Source organism: Ammospiza nelsoni, chromosome 2 (assembly GCF_027579445.1).
Source record: "Ammospiza nelsoni isolate bAmmNel1 chromosome 2, bAmmNel1.pri, whole genome shotgun sequence".
Taxonomy (NCBI): domain Eukaryota; kingdom Metazoa; phylum Chordata; class Aves; order Passeriformes; family Passerellidae; genus Ammospiza; species Ammospiza nelsoni.
This window is the reverse complement of record NC_080634.1, coordinates 115,914,213-115,928,323: the sequence shown is the minus strand read 5'-3', so window position 1 is coordinate 115,928,323 and position 14,111 is coordinate 115,914,213. Positions and strand designations below refer to the sequence as shown.

General features: G+C 41.4%; 1 protein-coding gene across 1 annotated transcript in view; it reads left to right on the top strand.

Annotated features, from left to right (window-relative positions):
* The window catches only part of BACE2 (beta-secretase 2), a 59,689-nt gene extending 45,578 nt beyond the window's left edge, over nucleotides 1-14,111 (top strand). The window contains exons 8-9 of the mRNA XM_059465997.1: nucleotides 794-962; nucleotides 7,761-14,111. Coding sequence (XP_059321980.1) covers nucleotides 794-962; nucleotides 7,761-8,014 — 423 coding nt within the window. The 3' untranslated portion in view covers nucleotides 8,015-14,111. The remainder of the gene's footprint in view (nucleotides 1-793; nucleotides 963-7,760) is intronic.

Sequence of the window (14,111 nt, the reverse complement as noted above, 5' to 3'; positions counted from 1 at the left end):
CCCTTTGTGAGCTCTTCACCAGTTTCTGCAACTCGCCTGGTTTATCTTTTATTAATATTCCATCTATTCCATTATATTTAGAGTATAATGTGCCACTTTTGTTTTTCTTCTCTGGCTTCTCCTCCCAGTGTCAGTTGCAGTACAGGCTGGTATTGTCTAACATTACTAATACATTCTTTTACCTCAAGGGACAGGCAGGAGCAAAGGAAAGAATGAACCTATTAAGTACATTTTAACTTGAAATATAGTAAAGCCTTATGATAAGCTTTTTCTGTATTGATCATGTAGCTTGACAATCATTCATCTTCCCCGAGGAGACAGGGGGTGAAATGTGACTTGAATTTATAAAATCTAGAACCTTGCAGCTGACAGTGAATGCTCTCTGAATCAACTCCATCCTAATAATTCTTTTAATAACTAATTCTCTAATTTGAGTTCATCTCCCAGGCTCTGCCTCAGCCATCCTTCCCTTATAGAAAATATGGTAAAAAGTGAGAATCTTGAGAATTTGCTGTTGACCTGCATGTAGCGACTGACTGTGTTCAAACTCATTTTAGAATCCACCAGCTTTACCTCTTTACCTGCCTGTTAGCTTTGACCAGTTTTAAATCATGTACAAAAATCTGTTTGCCCCTATCCATTCTCCATTTCCAGTGGAATTTTCATGCCTGAACTATAAAAATGAAAAAGTCTGAACTTCTACCTGCTGTAAGGTATTGCTTTTTATACTCTGGCTTTATTTTTATTTTTATAATATATGTAATATATTTTTTTTATATTTTCCTTTTAACAGCTTTACATTCAACCCATCCTCGTGATAGGGGATAATTTGCAGTGCTACAGATTCGGCATCTCCTCCTCCACAAACGCTCTGGTCATTGGTGCTACAGTCATGGAAGGATTTTATGTCATCTTTGACAGAGCCCAGAGGAGAGTGGGCTTCGCAGTGAGTCCCTGTGCAGGTAAGAGGAAAATTTCTCAGGATTTGGGGAGTGAGGAAAATCAGAGAAACACCTTTGCCACGTATCTGTTGGCAGAAAGTGCGGGTACTCCTGCAGTGTGAAGGGTGTGTTTTGAAGAAATTCCAAGTTATTCACATTTCAAAGGAAGGGGGGAAAGAAAAGAATAAATAAAACCGAAAACTATTGCAATATCTTTTGGCATGAAGTGAATCAGGCTCAGCTCTGGGTATCTGCTGGGTTCTTCCCTCTCACAGAGATGATCTTTCTGGGACATCTGTCTGTGTGTGCATTTTCCCCAACAGTTAGATCAGATGAGTCCCTGGTTTTTTTTAATGCAGCTTCATTTTGGGCTGGTTCCTGCTCTGAGCTGTGCATAAATGGATTCTTCAACCAACTCTTGAAGTGTGCAGTGAAGTGCCTTGCTCACACTTTTCTCTTAATGTAAATTCAGCCTGTTCAGCCCCTCAGAAATTGGCAAAGAAAGAACTGAGGTGAAAATGGGACTCACATTAAGACTGTGTAGTGTTTGTGTTAATTCTAAACAATTACTTTTCTCATTGTAAGCTGAAAGCCATTAATTTATCAATTAGCTGTGAGGAAGCTCATCATTTCTGGCTGATTTTACTGTGCTGGTTAACTTTCATGATTTCTCTTTTCTCACCAAAGGCAGCTAAAACCCAAAAGCTTTGGGGTTTCTTCCCCTTGTTGTTCAGACATTGCTTTGACATCACAAGTGGGAGATGAGGGGAAGGATCTGCACCCATATTCAGGTCTCTGTCCCAAACAGGAATGGTCTATGCCCTGAAAAACATTTCTCATGCAAACTTCAGGTGAGACAAAGGACTGGAGGTGGCAGTGCTTCTTTAAGGTCTTAGAGAAGGTAAAGGTAGTTAGAACTGGAGTGCTTAATGAAGGGAAAAACAGAGATACTGGCAGGCTGAGTTGCAGCTCTAGGGCAGTTTTAAAGCTTCCTTCTTTCTTTCTTTCTTTCTTTCTTTCTTTCTTTCTTTCTTTCTTTCTTTCTTTCTTTCTTTCTTTCTTTCTTTCTTTCTTTCTTTCTTTCTTTCTTTCTTTCTTTCTTTCTTTTTCTTTCTTTCTTTCTTTCTTCTTTCTTTCTTTCTTTCTTTCTTTCTTTCTTTCTTTCTTTCTTTCTTTCTTTCTTTCTTTCTTTCTTTCTTTCTTTCTTTCTTTCTTTCTTTCTTTCTTTCTTTCTTTCTTTCTTTCTCTCTTTCTTTCTCTCTCTCTCTCTCTCTCTCTCTCTCTCTCTCTCTCTCTCTCGCCATTGTTAACAAGCTCAGACTTGTTGGCTTTCAGCTTGCTTTCAGTGAAAATCTGGATATTGATACGAGTTGCTTTATGGACACTTCTGTGAGGTGCCAGGCAGTGATGAAAGACACATTTTGACTGCATCTGGCAGGAGAGTGTAACTGGACAAATGCTGCAGGCCAGGTTTCCCTGCCTTTCATTCTTCCTGGTGCCTCCTGACTGCAGCTGGAGCAAGAGTGGAGCTGCCTCCTGCCCCATCCTGCTGCAGGCATCAGTGTGGGGAGGAAGGGGCATCAGAGAGAACACATGGTCAGCAGGGGAGCTGCTGTGCATTGGAACTGCTTTGGTGAGAAAAATAATCTGAGAACCATAATAACAACATTGTGGTGTTCGTATTGCTCCCTGCAAGCACAGTTTGGCCACTTCAGGTAGTTCTGCCGGAGAGGAAGAGCTGAGCTTGCTGAACAGAGCTGCCACTGGAATTTCCATGAGCTTGGACATGGGATTACACCCAGCTGGTGCTCCAAGCCATTTCCTCCTGGTCTCCTTGTCCACGTTCTCTGCACATGTCTCACCAGCATCACAGGAACTCGGCTTCCTGAGGAATCAGCTGAGACGAGATGCACGGAGCTGCCAGATTCCACTCACATGAGGCAGATGACATTTTGCTGGATTGTGCCAGTGATGCTGAGTTTTACTCCTTCACAGCTTGTGGTTTCCATATTTAACAGCCCTTGGATGAGAGAGCCACGGCTGTGAGTGCAGGATGAGGGATGGAGCTTCCCGTGGAGGCCAGCCCTGCCCTCCATAGCAACTGTGTTCATGGCATTTATTGGGAGCCTTCTAGGCAGCTCGTGAGCATAAATTAAACTGAATTACTGGTGGCTCCAATCTTCAGGAACAGAGGAATGTTAAAGACTGTTCAGTGTGGCTTTGCAATGACTTTTGCTTTCTTAGTGTGAGCATTAAATTAAATCCAATTGATTTTCTAAGGTGGTAGAGCTGTACATGATGATTATACAAATTATGGGAACAGCACTAAAAACCTTAATTTCATTGAACTTCCAGGTTACTTCCAGGTTGCCTGGCTAGAGTTGAGAACTGGCTTATTCAATATTATTCCTTTGATCATTTTTATTCTCCAGGATGTACCAAGAATGAGGAAAGTGTGACGGTGTTCACAGGGGTCCAAGGATGAGGGGAAAGACGAGGATCAGACTCCATGTTTCAGAAGGCTGATTTATTATTTTTTTATATATATTATACTAAAACTATATTAAATAATAGAAGAAAGGATTTCTTCAGAAGGCCAGCTAAGAATAGAGAAAGAAGGAAAGAATAACATAACAAAGGCTTGTGGCTCGGACAGACAGTGAGCCAGCTGACTGTGATTGGCCATTAATTAGAAACAACCAACATTGGCCAATCACAGATGCACCTTTTGCATTCCACAGCAGCAGATAATCAATGTTTACATTTTGTTCCTGAGGCCTCCCAGCTTCTCAGGAGAAAAAATCCTAAGGAAAGGATTTTCCATAAAAGATGTCTGTGACAGGAAAGTTAGATAGTTGCAAGAAGCTCTTCCATTGCAGCAGGAAATTTGCCTTTAACTCATTACATGAAACCCTTTAAGGCTTATTCAGACAAATAATTATGAGTTGCCTGTTGATAATCTAGTATTTACAGGACGACTAGGACAGATTTTTGGATCAGGTTCCTTCTTGAGACAGGATGTTCAGATCAACGAGTTGGTTTTAGTGAAGCAACCTGGAAATGTTCAAGGCCAGGTTGGATGGGGCTTTGAACAGCCTGGTCTAATGGAAAGTTCCCTGCCCGTGGCATGGGATTTAAACTAGATAATCTTTAAGGTCCCTTTCCAAGCAAAGAAAAAAAAAAAATCAGGAAGAAATAAATAACCCTGTGGGAAAAGAACTGGGGTTTGGTAGGCCCTTAGCTGAATGCAAGCTAAGGAAGGTGAAAATGAAATTACATAAGAAAGAGCAACATCTACCAGGGACATTCAGGAACATTGGACATGAGGAGTTTTTTCTTCACCAGGTGGGTGGCACAGCACTGAAACAGGGTCCCCATCCTCGGGGTTTTACAAGGCCTGGCTGGATAAACCTGCAGCAGAACTGATCTGTTGATTCTGACAGTCCTGCTCTGAGTAGGATCCTGGTCTAGGTGACTTCCAGGGGCCCCTTTCAAGCTGTAGTTCACAATTCTATTATGAATTTTATCTGATTCCAGGTTTACTGCTTTTGTCACCATCCAAGTGGGTGAGCTAGCATGTGTTGAGTTCTACACAAATGTTAGAAAATAGCATTTTTCCAGAGGCACCTTTTTTGTCCTGTAATTACCAACAATGAAGAAAATCTCATTTATTCAAGGTTATACAAGTACTGTAGTTAGGTACCACCAGATATTCTAAAATAATACATCAAAATCCTCTAATTCAGTTAATGTGCAATATGCTGAGTGTGTGACTGTTAGTTTATGTTAAGGGTTTCTTTGAACAATTTAGGCAAATTTCCTCTCAATTTCCCTGAAGGTGAAAGAGTGTGAGGGAAAACTTTTTTCCCTTTTGGAGGGAAGAAAGCAGAGGCTGTGCTGCTATCAAGCATTCTCAAAATGCAATTTAAAATGTCAGCCACTATGGCAACAGTTTTGTATTGTCTTCTTTAATAGGCGTAATTATTGTGCTGGAGCCAAATAATGAGTAATTAGAGACTGTTTATGTTCAAAGTAATTTTCAAGGTGGAAAATTGTGCTGCTTTTGCTTTCCTCCCTCACTTCTTCAAAATACAACTAAATAATGATATCTAGGCCTTGCATTTGAAATTGGTGTTAAATGTGGTTGAGTTTGGTGTTGCTGCAGAACTTCATAGAGACAAACCAATGGTGTGAGGGGGTGAGATGTCCAGAAGAAATAATTGCATTAGAAATAATTGCACAAGAAATAATTGCAAAGTGCAATCCTGGGGCTCTGGACAAAAAGGATTTCTTCCACAGACCTTTCTAGGCAGAGTTTTTACCATCTAATGAGTTTGGGGAGTGGGTGTTTGGTTATTCACCAGCACCAGGGTCCTCGTGGGTGCAGCCTCGGGTGCCCCCAGTTTGCTCTCACAGCATATTCCTGCTCAAGGAGCCTTCCCACACTTAGGGGTGGAGAAAGGGCTGGTTCAGATGAGTGATTCCACAGAAAATTCCTTGTTTGGGCATTTTGTTTGTTGTGAAGGCTGGTGTCCCATCTGATCTGCAAGTTGCAGCCTCCCATTCCCTCCTCCAACACCAACGGGGCTGTGAGGGACAGGAGTGAGGGTGCAGGATTGCCCCTTTCAACACCAGCCCACAATTGAATTGAATTGAATCTAACAAAACCTAAATCTTAAAATAATACAAGGTCTTGTGAGGCCAGGCACTGAATGACGACCAAAATCTATGCAGCTAAAGGAACCAACCTATTCTGCATTTTTTTTAAACCTGAAGAACCTTAAAGGTTAGCTTTGCAAAATCCAGGCTCCCTCCTTCCTTCCAAGGGGGTAGTTTATGGTAGTCTCTTTAAATGTGGTTTCAGCAGTTGTGACTAAGATATGTGAAAATAAGAGATGCAGTTTTTAGTAGTGGGATCGCTTCCAATCAGGCAAGAGTGTGCCTGTATGTAAAATGTGTGAGAAATAGACAGGACAGTTAAAACTGGGGCCCTCATGAAAAAATATTCAGATGTGCCATGGAAGTGGCTGATTAGAGAAGTGAATTATGACTGCTTCCTTGCCTTAACTTTGTCATCATTTTTTGAGTTGCTGGGTTAGTTCTCCTAGCCCAGCACCATTGCTCCTTCATGTGCCTGTTCCTCACTCCTGACACTGACCTTCCTCTCATCCACTCCCCTTTTGTGGATATCTGTCACCCAGCTCTCCTGCCTCACCTCCCCTTCCTTCTGGATTTTCATCCACAAGAAGGTCTGGGCTGCTTTCCACAATGCACCTTGTGTTCAGGGTAAAGTCCTTTCAGGTATCTGTCAAACTGATGAACCTTCCTGCTGCTCCCTAAGAAGACAGCAAACACAGATCAAAGATTCACCTGAGGTGCTTTTCCAGTTGTTGGAAGTGCCAGAAACGAGCAAAAAACTTCCCAAGCCTTGCCCTACAGCAGGGTGGATGTAGGATATTTACATGGATATTTTTGAATGATTAGTGCAGAGGTAAAAAAGTGATCCAATGGTTTGGGCTTTGACTAATTGAAATGTCTGTCCTCTCCTGGACAGCCTGTGGAGATGTGGGAGAGTCACAGTCTCCTTATGCTTCAGAGTCCCTTTTCATAAACATGGGATTCTTTTGTTTTGTCTTGCATTGAAAAGCCAGGTGTCTGCTAAGAAAGGCAGGAGCCTCCCCTGAAATGGAAAATGTAAACCCCCTCCCTATGAATTATTATAATTTTGAAATTAAGGGGCTCTCAGGCAAAGATATGGGGATAGGAATAACAGTTCTTTATTAGGAAAAAAATAAAAATAAAATGAAAATGCAGTAATACAAAACAACCCTGCCAGAGTCAGAGCAGTCCCTGCCCCCTGTGTGTCAGGGGGTGTCCCAGCCCCATCCCAGGGGGGCTCAGCCCTCCTGCAGTGCCAGCTGTGGCTCTGCTGCAGCAGGGATCCTGCACAAGGGGGGAGTTTTCCTCTGCAGCTCCAGGGCTGCTGCAGATGGGCCTGGGCTCCCTCTGGCCATGCAGGGCAGCAGAAAGCTGCTCCTCTGGCAATGCAGGGGGCAAAGGCTGCTGTGCTGTGCCAGGCCCAGATTGGATCCAGGCAGGAATGCTTGGCTCCTCCCCTGGGCGGAGCATCTCCCCATGGGATGCTGGGATTGGATCAGCCCTGCAGGGACACTCAGTGGCCATGGACAGCAGAGATCTCCTGCAGGGAGGGTTGGCTGTGGGAGAGAGAAAGGAAAAACTGCCCCAGGAACAGCAGAGAACTGCCCCACTGATAGGAATAGAACACACACACCCATTTTCAACCTAAGACACGTTTTAATTGCAATGAGAAATGTAGTAAAATATGACCGTGTTCACAGGGGTCTGAGGATGAGGGAAGAGATGAGGATCTGACTCCATGTTTCAGAAGGCTGATTTATTATTTTATTATATATATTACATTAAAACTATACTAAAAGAATAGAAGAAAGTATTTGCTCAGAAGACTAGCTAAGAATAGAGTAGAAAGAATGATGATGAAGGCTTCTGTCTTGGATAGAGTCCGAGCCAGCTGCCGTGATTGGCCATTAATTAAAAACAACCACATGAGACCAATCCCAGATGCACCTGTTGCATTCCACAGCAGCAGATAATAATTTTTTACATTTTGTTCCTGAGGCCTCCCTGCTTCTCAGGAGAAAAAATCCTAAGGAAAGGATTTTCCATAAAAGATGTCTGTGACAGTAAAACTCTAGTGTATTGAGATTTGTGATGACAGGGGGATGTACAAGTACTTTTTAATGATGTCTGCCTGATCCTTTCCTTTCTGTGGCTCCCCAGAAGTTGACGGTGCGCCCGTCTCCGAGATCGAGGGCCCTTTCACCACGGCAGACGTGGCCAGCAACTGCGTCTCCAGCGTCTCCTTCCACGAGCCCGTGCTCTGGATCGCCTCCTACGCCCTGATGAGCCTGTGTGGGGCCATCCTGCTGGTGCTGATCGTGCTGCTGCTCATCCCACCCCGCTGCCAGCACCGCTACACCGACAACGACGTGGTCAACGACGAGTCCTCCCTCGTGCGCCACCGCTGGAAGTGAGGGGCTGGATCCCAAAAACAGACTCAAAAACGGGACCAAGGACAAAGAGCTCTGCTAAGGGGAAGAAGCCAATGCCTCCTCAGTCCCTCCTACGTTCCTAGAAAACGCTGTTGAGATTCCCACCAAATCCCCTGCATTGTGACTTTTATAGCTTTATTTTCTAACACCGGTTCTGAACCAAAGCACTGTTAACCACCTCTGAAGTGCTACGGTACTGGATTTGTTACTGCAGTAAAAGGAGCCTTTATGCTCTCTACAGTACCTTCTTAAAAAAAAAAAAAATGGAAAAAAGTTAAAAAAAAAAGATAAAAAGCCACACCATGATGTTCTTCCACTGTCTGAACACAATTGTCCATCTCTCTTTCACAAAAGAAAAAGGAGCTGTCAGTATTTTCTAACTAATCGAGCCCTGACTGTAGAAAAAGAGAAAAAAATAATAATCTTTCTTATTAATTGCATTAAATGAATACTGCTTTCTGTTTACATCAGTTTATTTTGAAACTGTGCTTATGGTTTGGGGGAGGGAGAAAAGTCAGACTTAAGCAGCAGAGAAAAAGCAAGGGAGATCCAGAAGAAGTGTTGGTTTGTGGTTTCTTTCCCTCGAGATCACTGCTGCCACTTGAGAGGGTCACCCTCCCTGAGAGCTGTAACAAAATATAGTCCAAGGTGGTGAAAACTGGGAAACAAACTTGTTCAGCCTTAGAGTAAAACAAGACTACCTCTCTTAATTTACAAGGATGCTACCACTGGTGAGTGTGTGGATTAGAACTGGTCTTGAAGCACAAAAGATGCTCCATACAACCAAATGGAACTACTTGGCTTTGAATTTTTTGGGATTTTATAAAAATCAATACTTCACGACTTTCCACTTTGGTGCACCAAAAAAAAAAAAAAAAAAGAAACTTTTCAGTTTCCCCCTCTTGTGTGGGGTTTTTGTTGTTTTTTTTTTCTGAGTTTGATATTTAGAAAAGGCTGATCTGCATATGTATGGACAGACAAGACAGCAAGGTCTGTGTTCTGCTGTATTTCTAGAGAGAGTGTAACAGAAAGAAAACAAAATAAGAACGACAACTTTTTGGTTTGTTTTAATTTGGCTGAGCTCAGCAACCTAGAAACTCAAAGGAGAAGCACCTGTCTTTATGGACAGGCTGTGAAGTGAAAGTCTTTATGCTGGCTTGTTTTTCAGCTTGAGATGTTCAGTTTGGCATCAATCAAATGAAAAGTGTGTGTGTGTCCTGCCTGAAAACAAACACGTGGTGGGACTGGAGACAATAGTGGGAGAGAGCCGGGGAGGGTGTATTGACCAGGCTTCCATCCTGCAAGTGCAGATCTTCATGCTGGGGTAGGAATGAGGTGTTTTCTTTGCAGATAGGACAATTTTTCTTTTCTCTAGTTTCAGGCTTCTCTGTAACACTGGCCTAAGTGTTTGGATTGAAAAGAGTGCAAGGCTGTGAGGTTTTTTATACATTTAAAAAAAGGAAAAAATATTTGTTTTCATTTTGATAGCAGAGCAGTTTGCATATCTGTATGGGAAATGAGGAAATAAAAAAAAAAGCTTAGCTCTGAATTTCTCAATCCCTTGCCTAGACAATTTTCTGCCCAAAATCCCTTCATATAGCTCTGTGATTCACACTGCCTCTGCATCTGACTCTGCATGGAATAAGGAAAGATTTTTAATTTTTTTTTTCAGGAATGGTGCATTTACAGAGGTGCACATCAAGTGTGTGAAAATAAAACACTGTGGGGTTTTTTTTTTTAACTACCTTACGTCTTTTATGTCATAACTGGAAGTGCCTGTGGTTTTCTTTTCAATTCTTGCACTTTCAGATTGCTTGGCTCAGTGGAGTAAAATAATTGATGCTGTGATCCAACGTCTGAAAATGATTTCTCGTGGAATTTGAAGTTGGAAACAGGAAGGAATTTTGAGCTTGTCTCCTTCTTCCTCTGCCTCTTAGTTTCTAAGAGGAGAAAAATTGTGAATTACATGAAATAAGCCATAGAGCTTAACTGTTGTCTCAGTGTTCTATTTTCCATATCTCTTTATTAATATCTTTTAATTAAGAGTTCCACGTCGTCCTCCTGGCTTTGGTTTTACACGAAACAAATAACTCGAGAGTTGTGTTCCTCCTTTTTCTACAGTATGGCAATAGAAGTTCTGCTTCTGTCACTTGTTTCAAACAGAAACACCATATGGATTTTGGATGGGTAGTGTTAAACAATAAACCCTCTTTCAATTCAGAAAGTGAAAACAACTTGTATGCTCTTAAAAAGTTTCATCACTGCTCCCTCACCTCAGAACCTCCTATGTCCTCACCACAAAGAATTTTAGGAAGGAATTTATTGGGAAAGGTTCTGAGTAGGCTTTTTAAAGAGATTTCTTCTGAGTTGGTGAACAAATTTTTGTTGAAAATCCCACCAAATACCCTGCATCGTGACTTTCTGGATTTCATGTAAAAGATTTAAGTATTACCCTTTCCCTTTGAATGTCCTTGGTCAAGATATTTGAAGGGAAACACTTGAATTAAGAGGAGCAATAACCAAGTAGAAATACTGATATATTCTTGAGTTTTCCTGGCATTCCTTCACACTAAAAACGTGGCTTGTAGTAAAAATGCTGTGAGTGACACCTGCGAGCAGCACAAACTTCATCTGGGCTTGTAAATTGATAGTTACAGTGGCAGAAATTCAGGTGAGCATTGCTTTGTTGCTCTGGCAACAAGGAGAGCAATGGAAACCCTTGAGGGTTCATTTTTAGCCTACAACACATTAAGAAAAATAATGCTCTCGAGCAGTTTTGTGTGGAAGATGAAACACAGTGATAGACTACACCATAACCAAGTGTAGTCACTTGGTAACTCTCAGTGATCTCTTTCCCTGATATATTTCAAAAAAATATATATGTTGTGAGGTATATTATGTTCCTGTTACCTGTTAACTTCAGGTGTAAGAATAAACCACACCTTAAGAAGAAAAAAAAAAAAAAAGGAGGGAAGGGGAATGAAAAAAAGAGTATTGAATAAAGATGGTACAGAAAAATATCCTTTATTATGAAAGACAGGATGCTCCAAATCACAGCTCTCCAAACCATCCCTTGCAAGAAATATCAATATTTCTTGCTGACACAGCTCTCCCCTGATGTAACACCACGTCCCAGGAAAGTGTCAGGAAGCTGCATTGCCCTGGCTGCAGCCTTGCAGGTAATTTAAAACCATTGGTGCCATCACCAGGGATTGGAGGGAGTGTGGTTGGAGTTCCAGTGGTTAAACCCGAGCCCAGCCCTGGGAATAGGTTAATTCTATCCCGCTGCCTTTTAGAAATATTGTCATGGGCTTTTTGGAGCAATTTAAATGCTAAGGGAAACAGATGAAGCATTTTAATGAGGCTGTAAAAGGCGCTGTAAAAGCAGTTAGGTGGAGGGGATTGTTCTGTTTTTAAGGTGAAGGATTGTGTTTAGGATGTGCATGTTGAGTCATCCTAAATGCAATGTATCAAGGGGTTTTGGTATCTCCTGTTGTCAACAGCTGTAAAATTCATCAGCAAAAAATCACCCTGATCCAGTTCCTTGCTGTGTATTGGCTGCCTTTGTCTTACTGAAGGATGAGCCATTTGTCTACCAAGCTTTTCCTTTTAAATATTAAAAGGCTTGTGAGAGTTGCATAGCACTGCACATTGCCAGGGAGAGAAAGAGAGATCCTTAAATTTTCCAATATTAAAACATGATTGTGCTGCTGGAAGTTTCTTTGATTTCCATAAGGGTTTCCAACAACTGGGCTGGTGTTGGTTGTCATATCCTCATCTCAGACACAAACAGAAACAGCAATATCAGTGATGTAATGAAAGGTGCTGGTACAGTGACCTATGGAGGTGCAATTAAAAGGAATTACAGAGAGAAAAATAAATAGGATGCCTTTAGCTTTATTAAAAATTGCAAGAGCATAAGAGATTGATCCTTTTCAGAAAGGGCTGTACTTTTTACCAATACATTAGTTCCTGTCAGACTTGACTCTGACTGATAAATTGTTCATTTCTGGCTGCTGTTGAGAGAAGTGAAGACAAGTTGGTAACGGGATAGGCGCCATCTTCTGAGCCAGTTCGATTTGCTGGCTTTTGAGGCTTAATTAGGTGTTAATCCAGGCTTGGCAGTAATCCAGCATCCTGGTTATGGGAATTATTCCCTCTCTTTGGGAATGCTAGCAGAAATACTTGCCTTCAGCCAAACCCCTGGGCGCGGTGGCTCCAAACCACAAAAGCCACATGGAGACAGCAGCTGCTGTAGGTGCAACATCCCACAGCCCCCATTTCCTTTGGCAAGGCTCCACCTGCCTGAATATTTTGGAAACCAGCACTCCAAGGTGCCTTTTGGTGCTCCTGGGAGTTATCCCCTCCCAGGTGAGCACAGGACACAACCATCTTTGGGTAGGATCATTGCCCAGCTGCTGAATATTCCCCTCTCCGTGTAACTCAGTGCTGTTTTTTCCCCCCAGCTGGGAAATAGCAGGACAGGAAATCGTAAAACATACTGATATCAATGACTGTGCAGTGGTAATATAAGAATGGTTTGTATCTGCCTGGATCTTTGTGGTCAGATAGTCTTTGAAATACTGGGAATTTTTTAGATTGGACCATGAAGGCACACACAGAATTTCTTTTGAGGTAGGCAAAAAGTAAAACACAAAAGGTAAGTTTTAGAATTTAAAAAGAAGTAGCCCTTAATAAGTGTTCTCTTCCTTTTTTTTTTTTTTAATTTTATAACAATCACTTAAACATATTTTAGCATGGTCGCTGTCCTACTAATTTGCTGGTTGTAACTCTGATTTTTCTGATTTGTCTTCTAGGCCATTCACCCCTTTTCATTCCCTCCCCAAAAAAAAGTTGCTAAAAGATTAGGGTCTCCATTTTCCAATTTTAGCTTTCTAACAAAAAATACGTTTTTCTTATTTACCATTCACAGGCCTGTTTTAAAGTAGTTCCTCAATGCTTTAAAAATTAACTGTAGGTTGAAAATACTCACAGTGCCATTAGGAGAAGAATTGGAGCCAGAACTTTACCTGTGCCAATGGTCCCTGAATTTTACTGTGTGCCAAGAGCTCCTTTGTGTATTTGACTACATTCCCTGGACTTTTTTCACATCCCACTTGGAAATACGCCCTGGTCCTGTATCTTCTTTTTTTCCATCCTCGGAAGTACAGAGGTGGAGAGCAGAACCACAAGGAGCTTTGAGAGCTCCATCCATGACATTTTTTGTCCTAAAAACTCCATCTGAGCAACGGAGTTTGTCTGATTTTACAGCAATGTGTATTTAGGCAAAACACTTGAATAAAGACATTGTTTGTAACAATCCTCCCATCCTGTCCCACTCTGATGAGGGAAATTTTCACATTTTCACATTTTCACAAGTCAAACCTGAAAAGGGCATGTTTATTCCTGTGTTTTCAGAGAGGGTTTATGGAGCTGAATGTTTAAATGGCTTTATTTGCAGCATGGTTGTCCTTTGGAAAATTCTGTGGTATAAAAACCAGAGTTGAGAATGCTTAGAGGTAATGAAAAGACAGCTAACAATTTCTTGATAGCACAAAGGCATGGATTATTGCAATATGTGCTGGGAAAATTGCTTTGGTAGCCAATACTCTGTGTGTGCATAAACTACACAAAGTTCAGTGTTGAAGACTTACCTGAAAACAGGCAGTTCACCTTTTTTATTGCAAATTTTATATGGAGATGCAGAGATCTTTTAAGGCTTTTAACACTACAATAACTGTTATGTTATTCAGGAAGTGTGGAAAGGATTTCACCTTTAAGGTCAACTTACAGAGGCATTTCTTCACCTGTTGTTTTGTTTTGTTTTTATTAGACAATGTTTTTAACATTGACTGAAAAGAAAATGGGATCAAACTTTGGAACAAAGGGGTATAGTCTTTCTAATCCAATCTTCAGGTTATGTTAGGATCTCTGTCCCACTTACTGTCAAGCCTCATTACTCAATTTTCCAAAAATTGATACTTTGTACTTTCAGGTCTTGCCATTTTCAGATAAACACTATGTAAAAAAAAATCAGATTTTATGCTGCGTAAAATAAATGATTAATTCTTTCAACCTA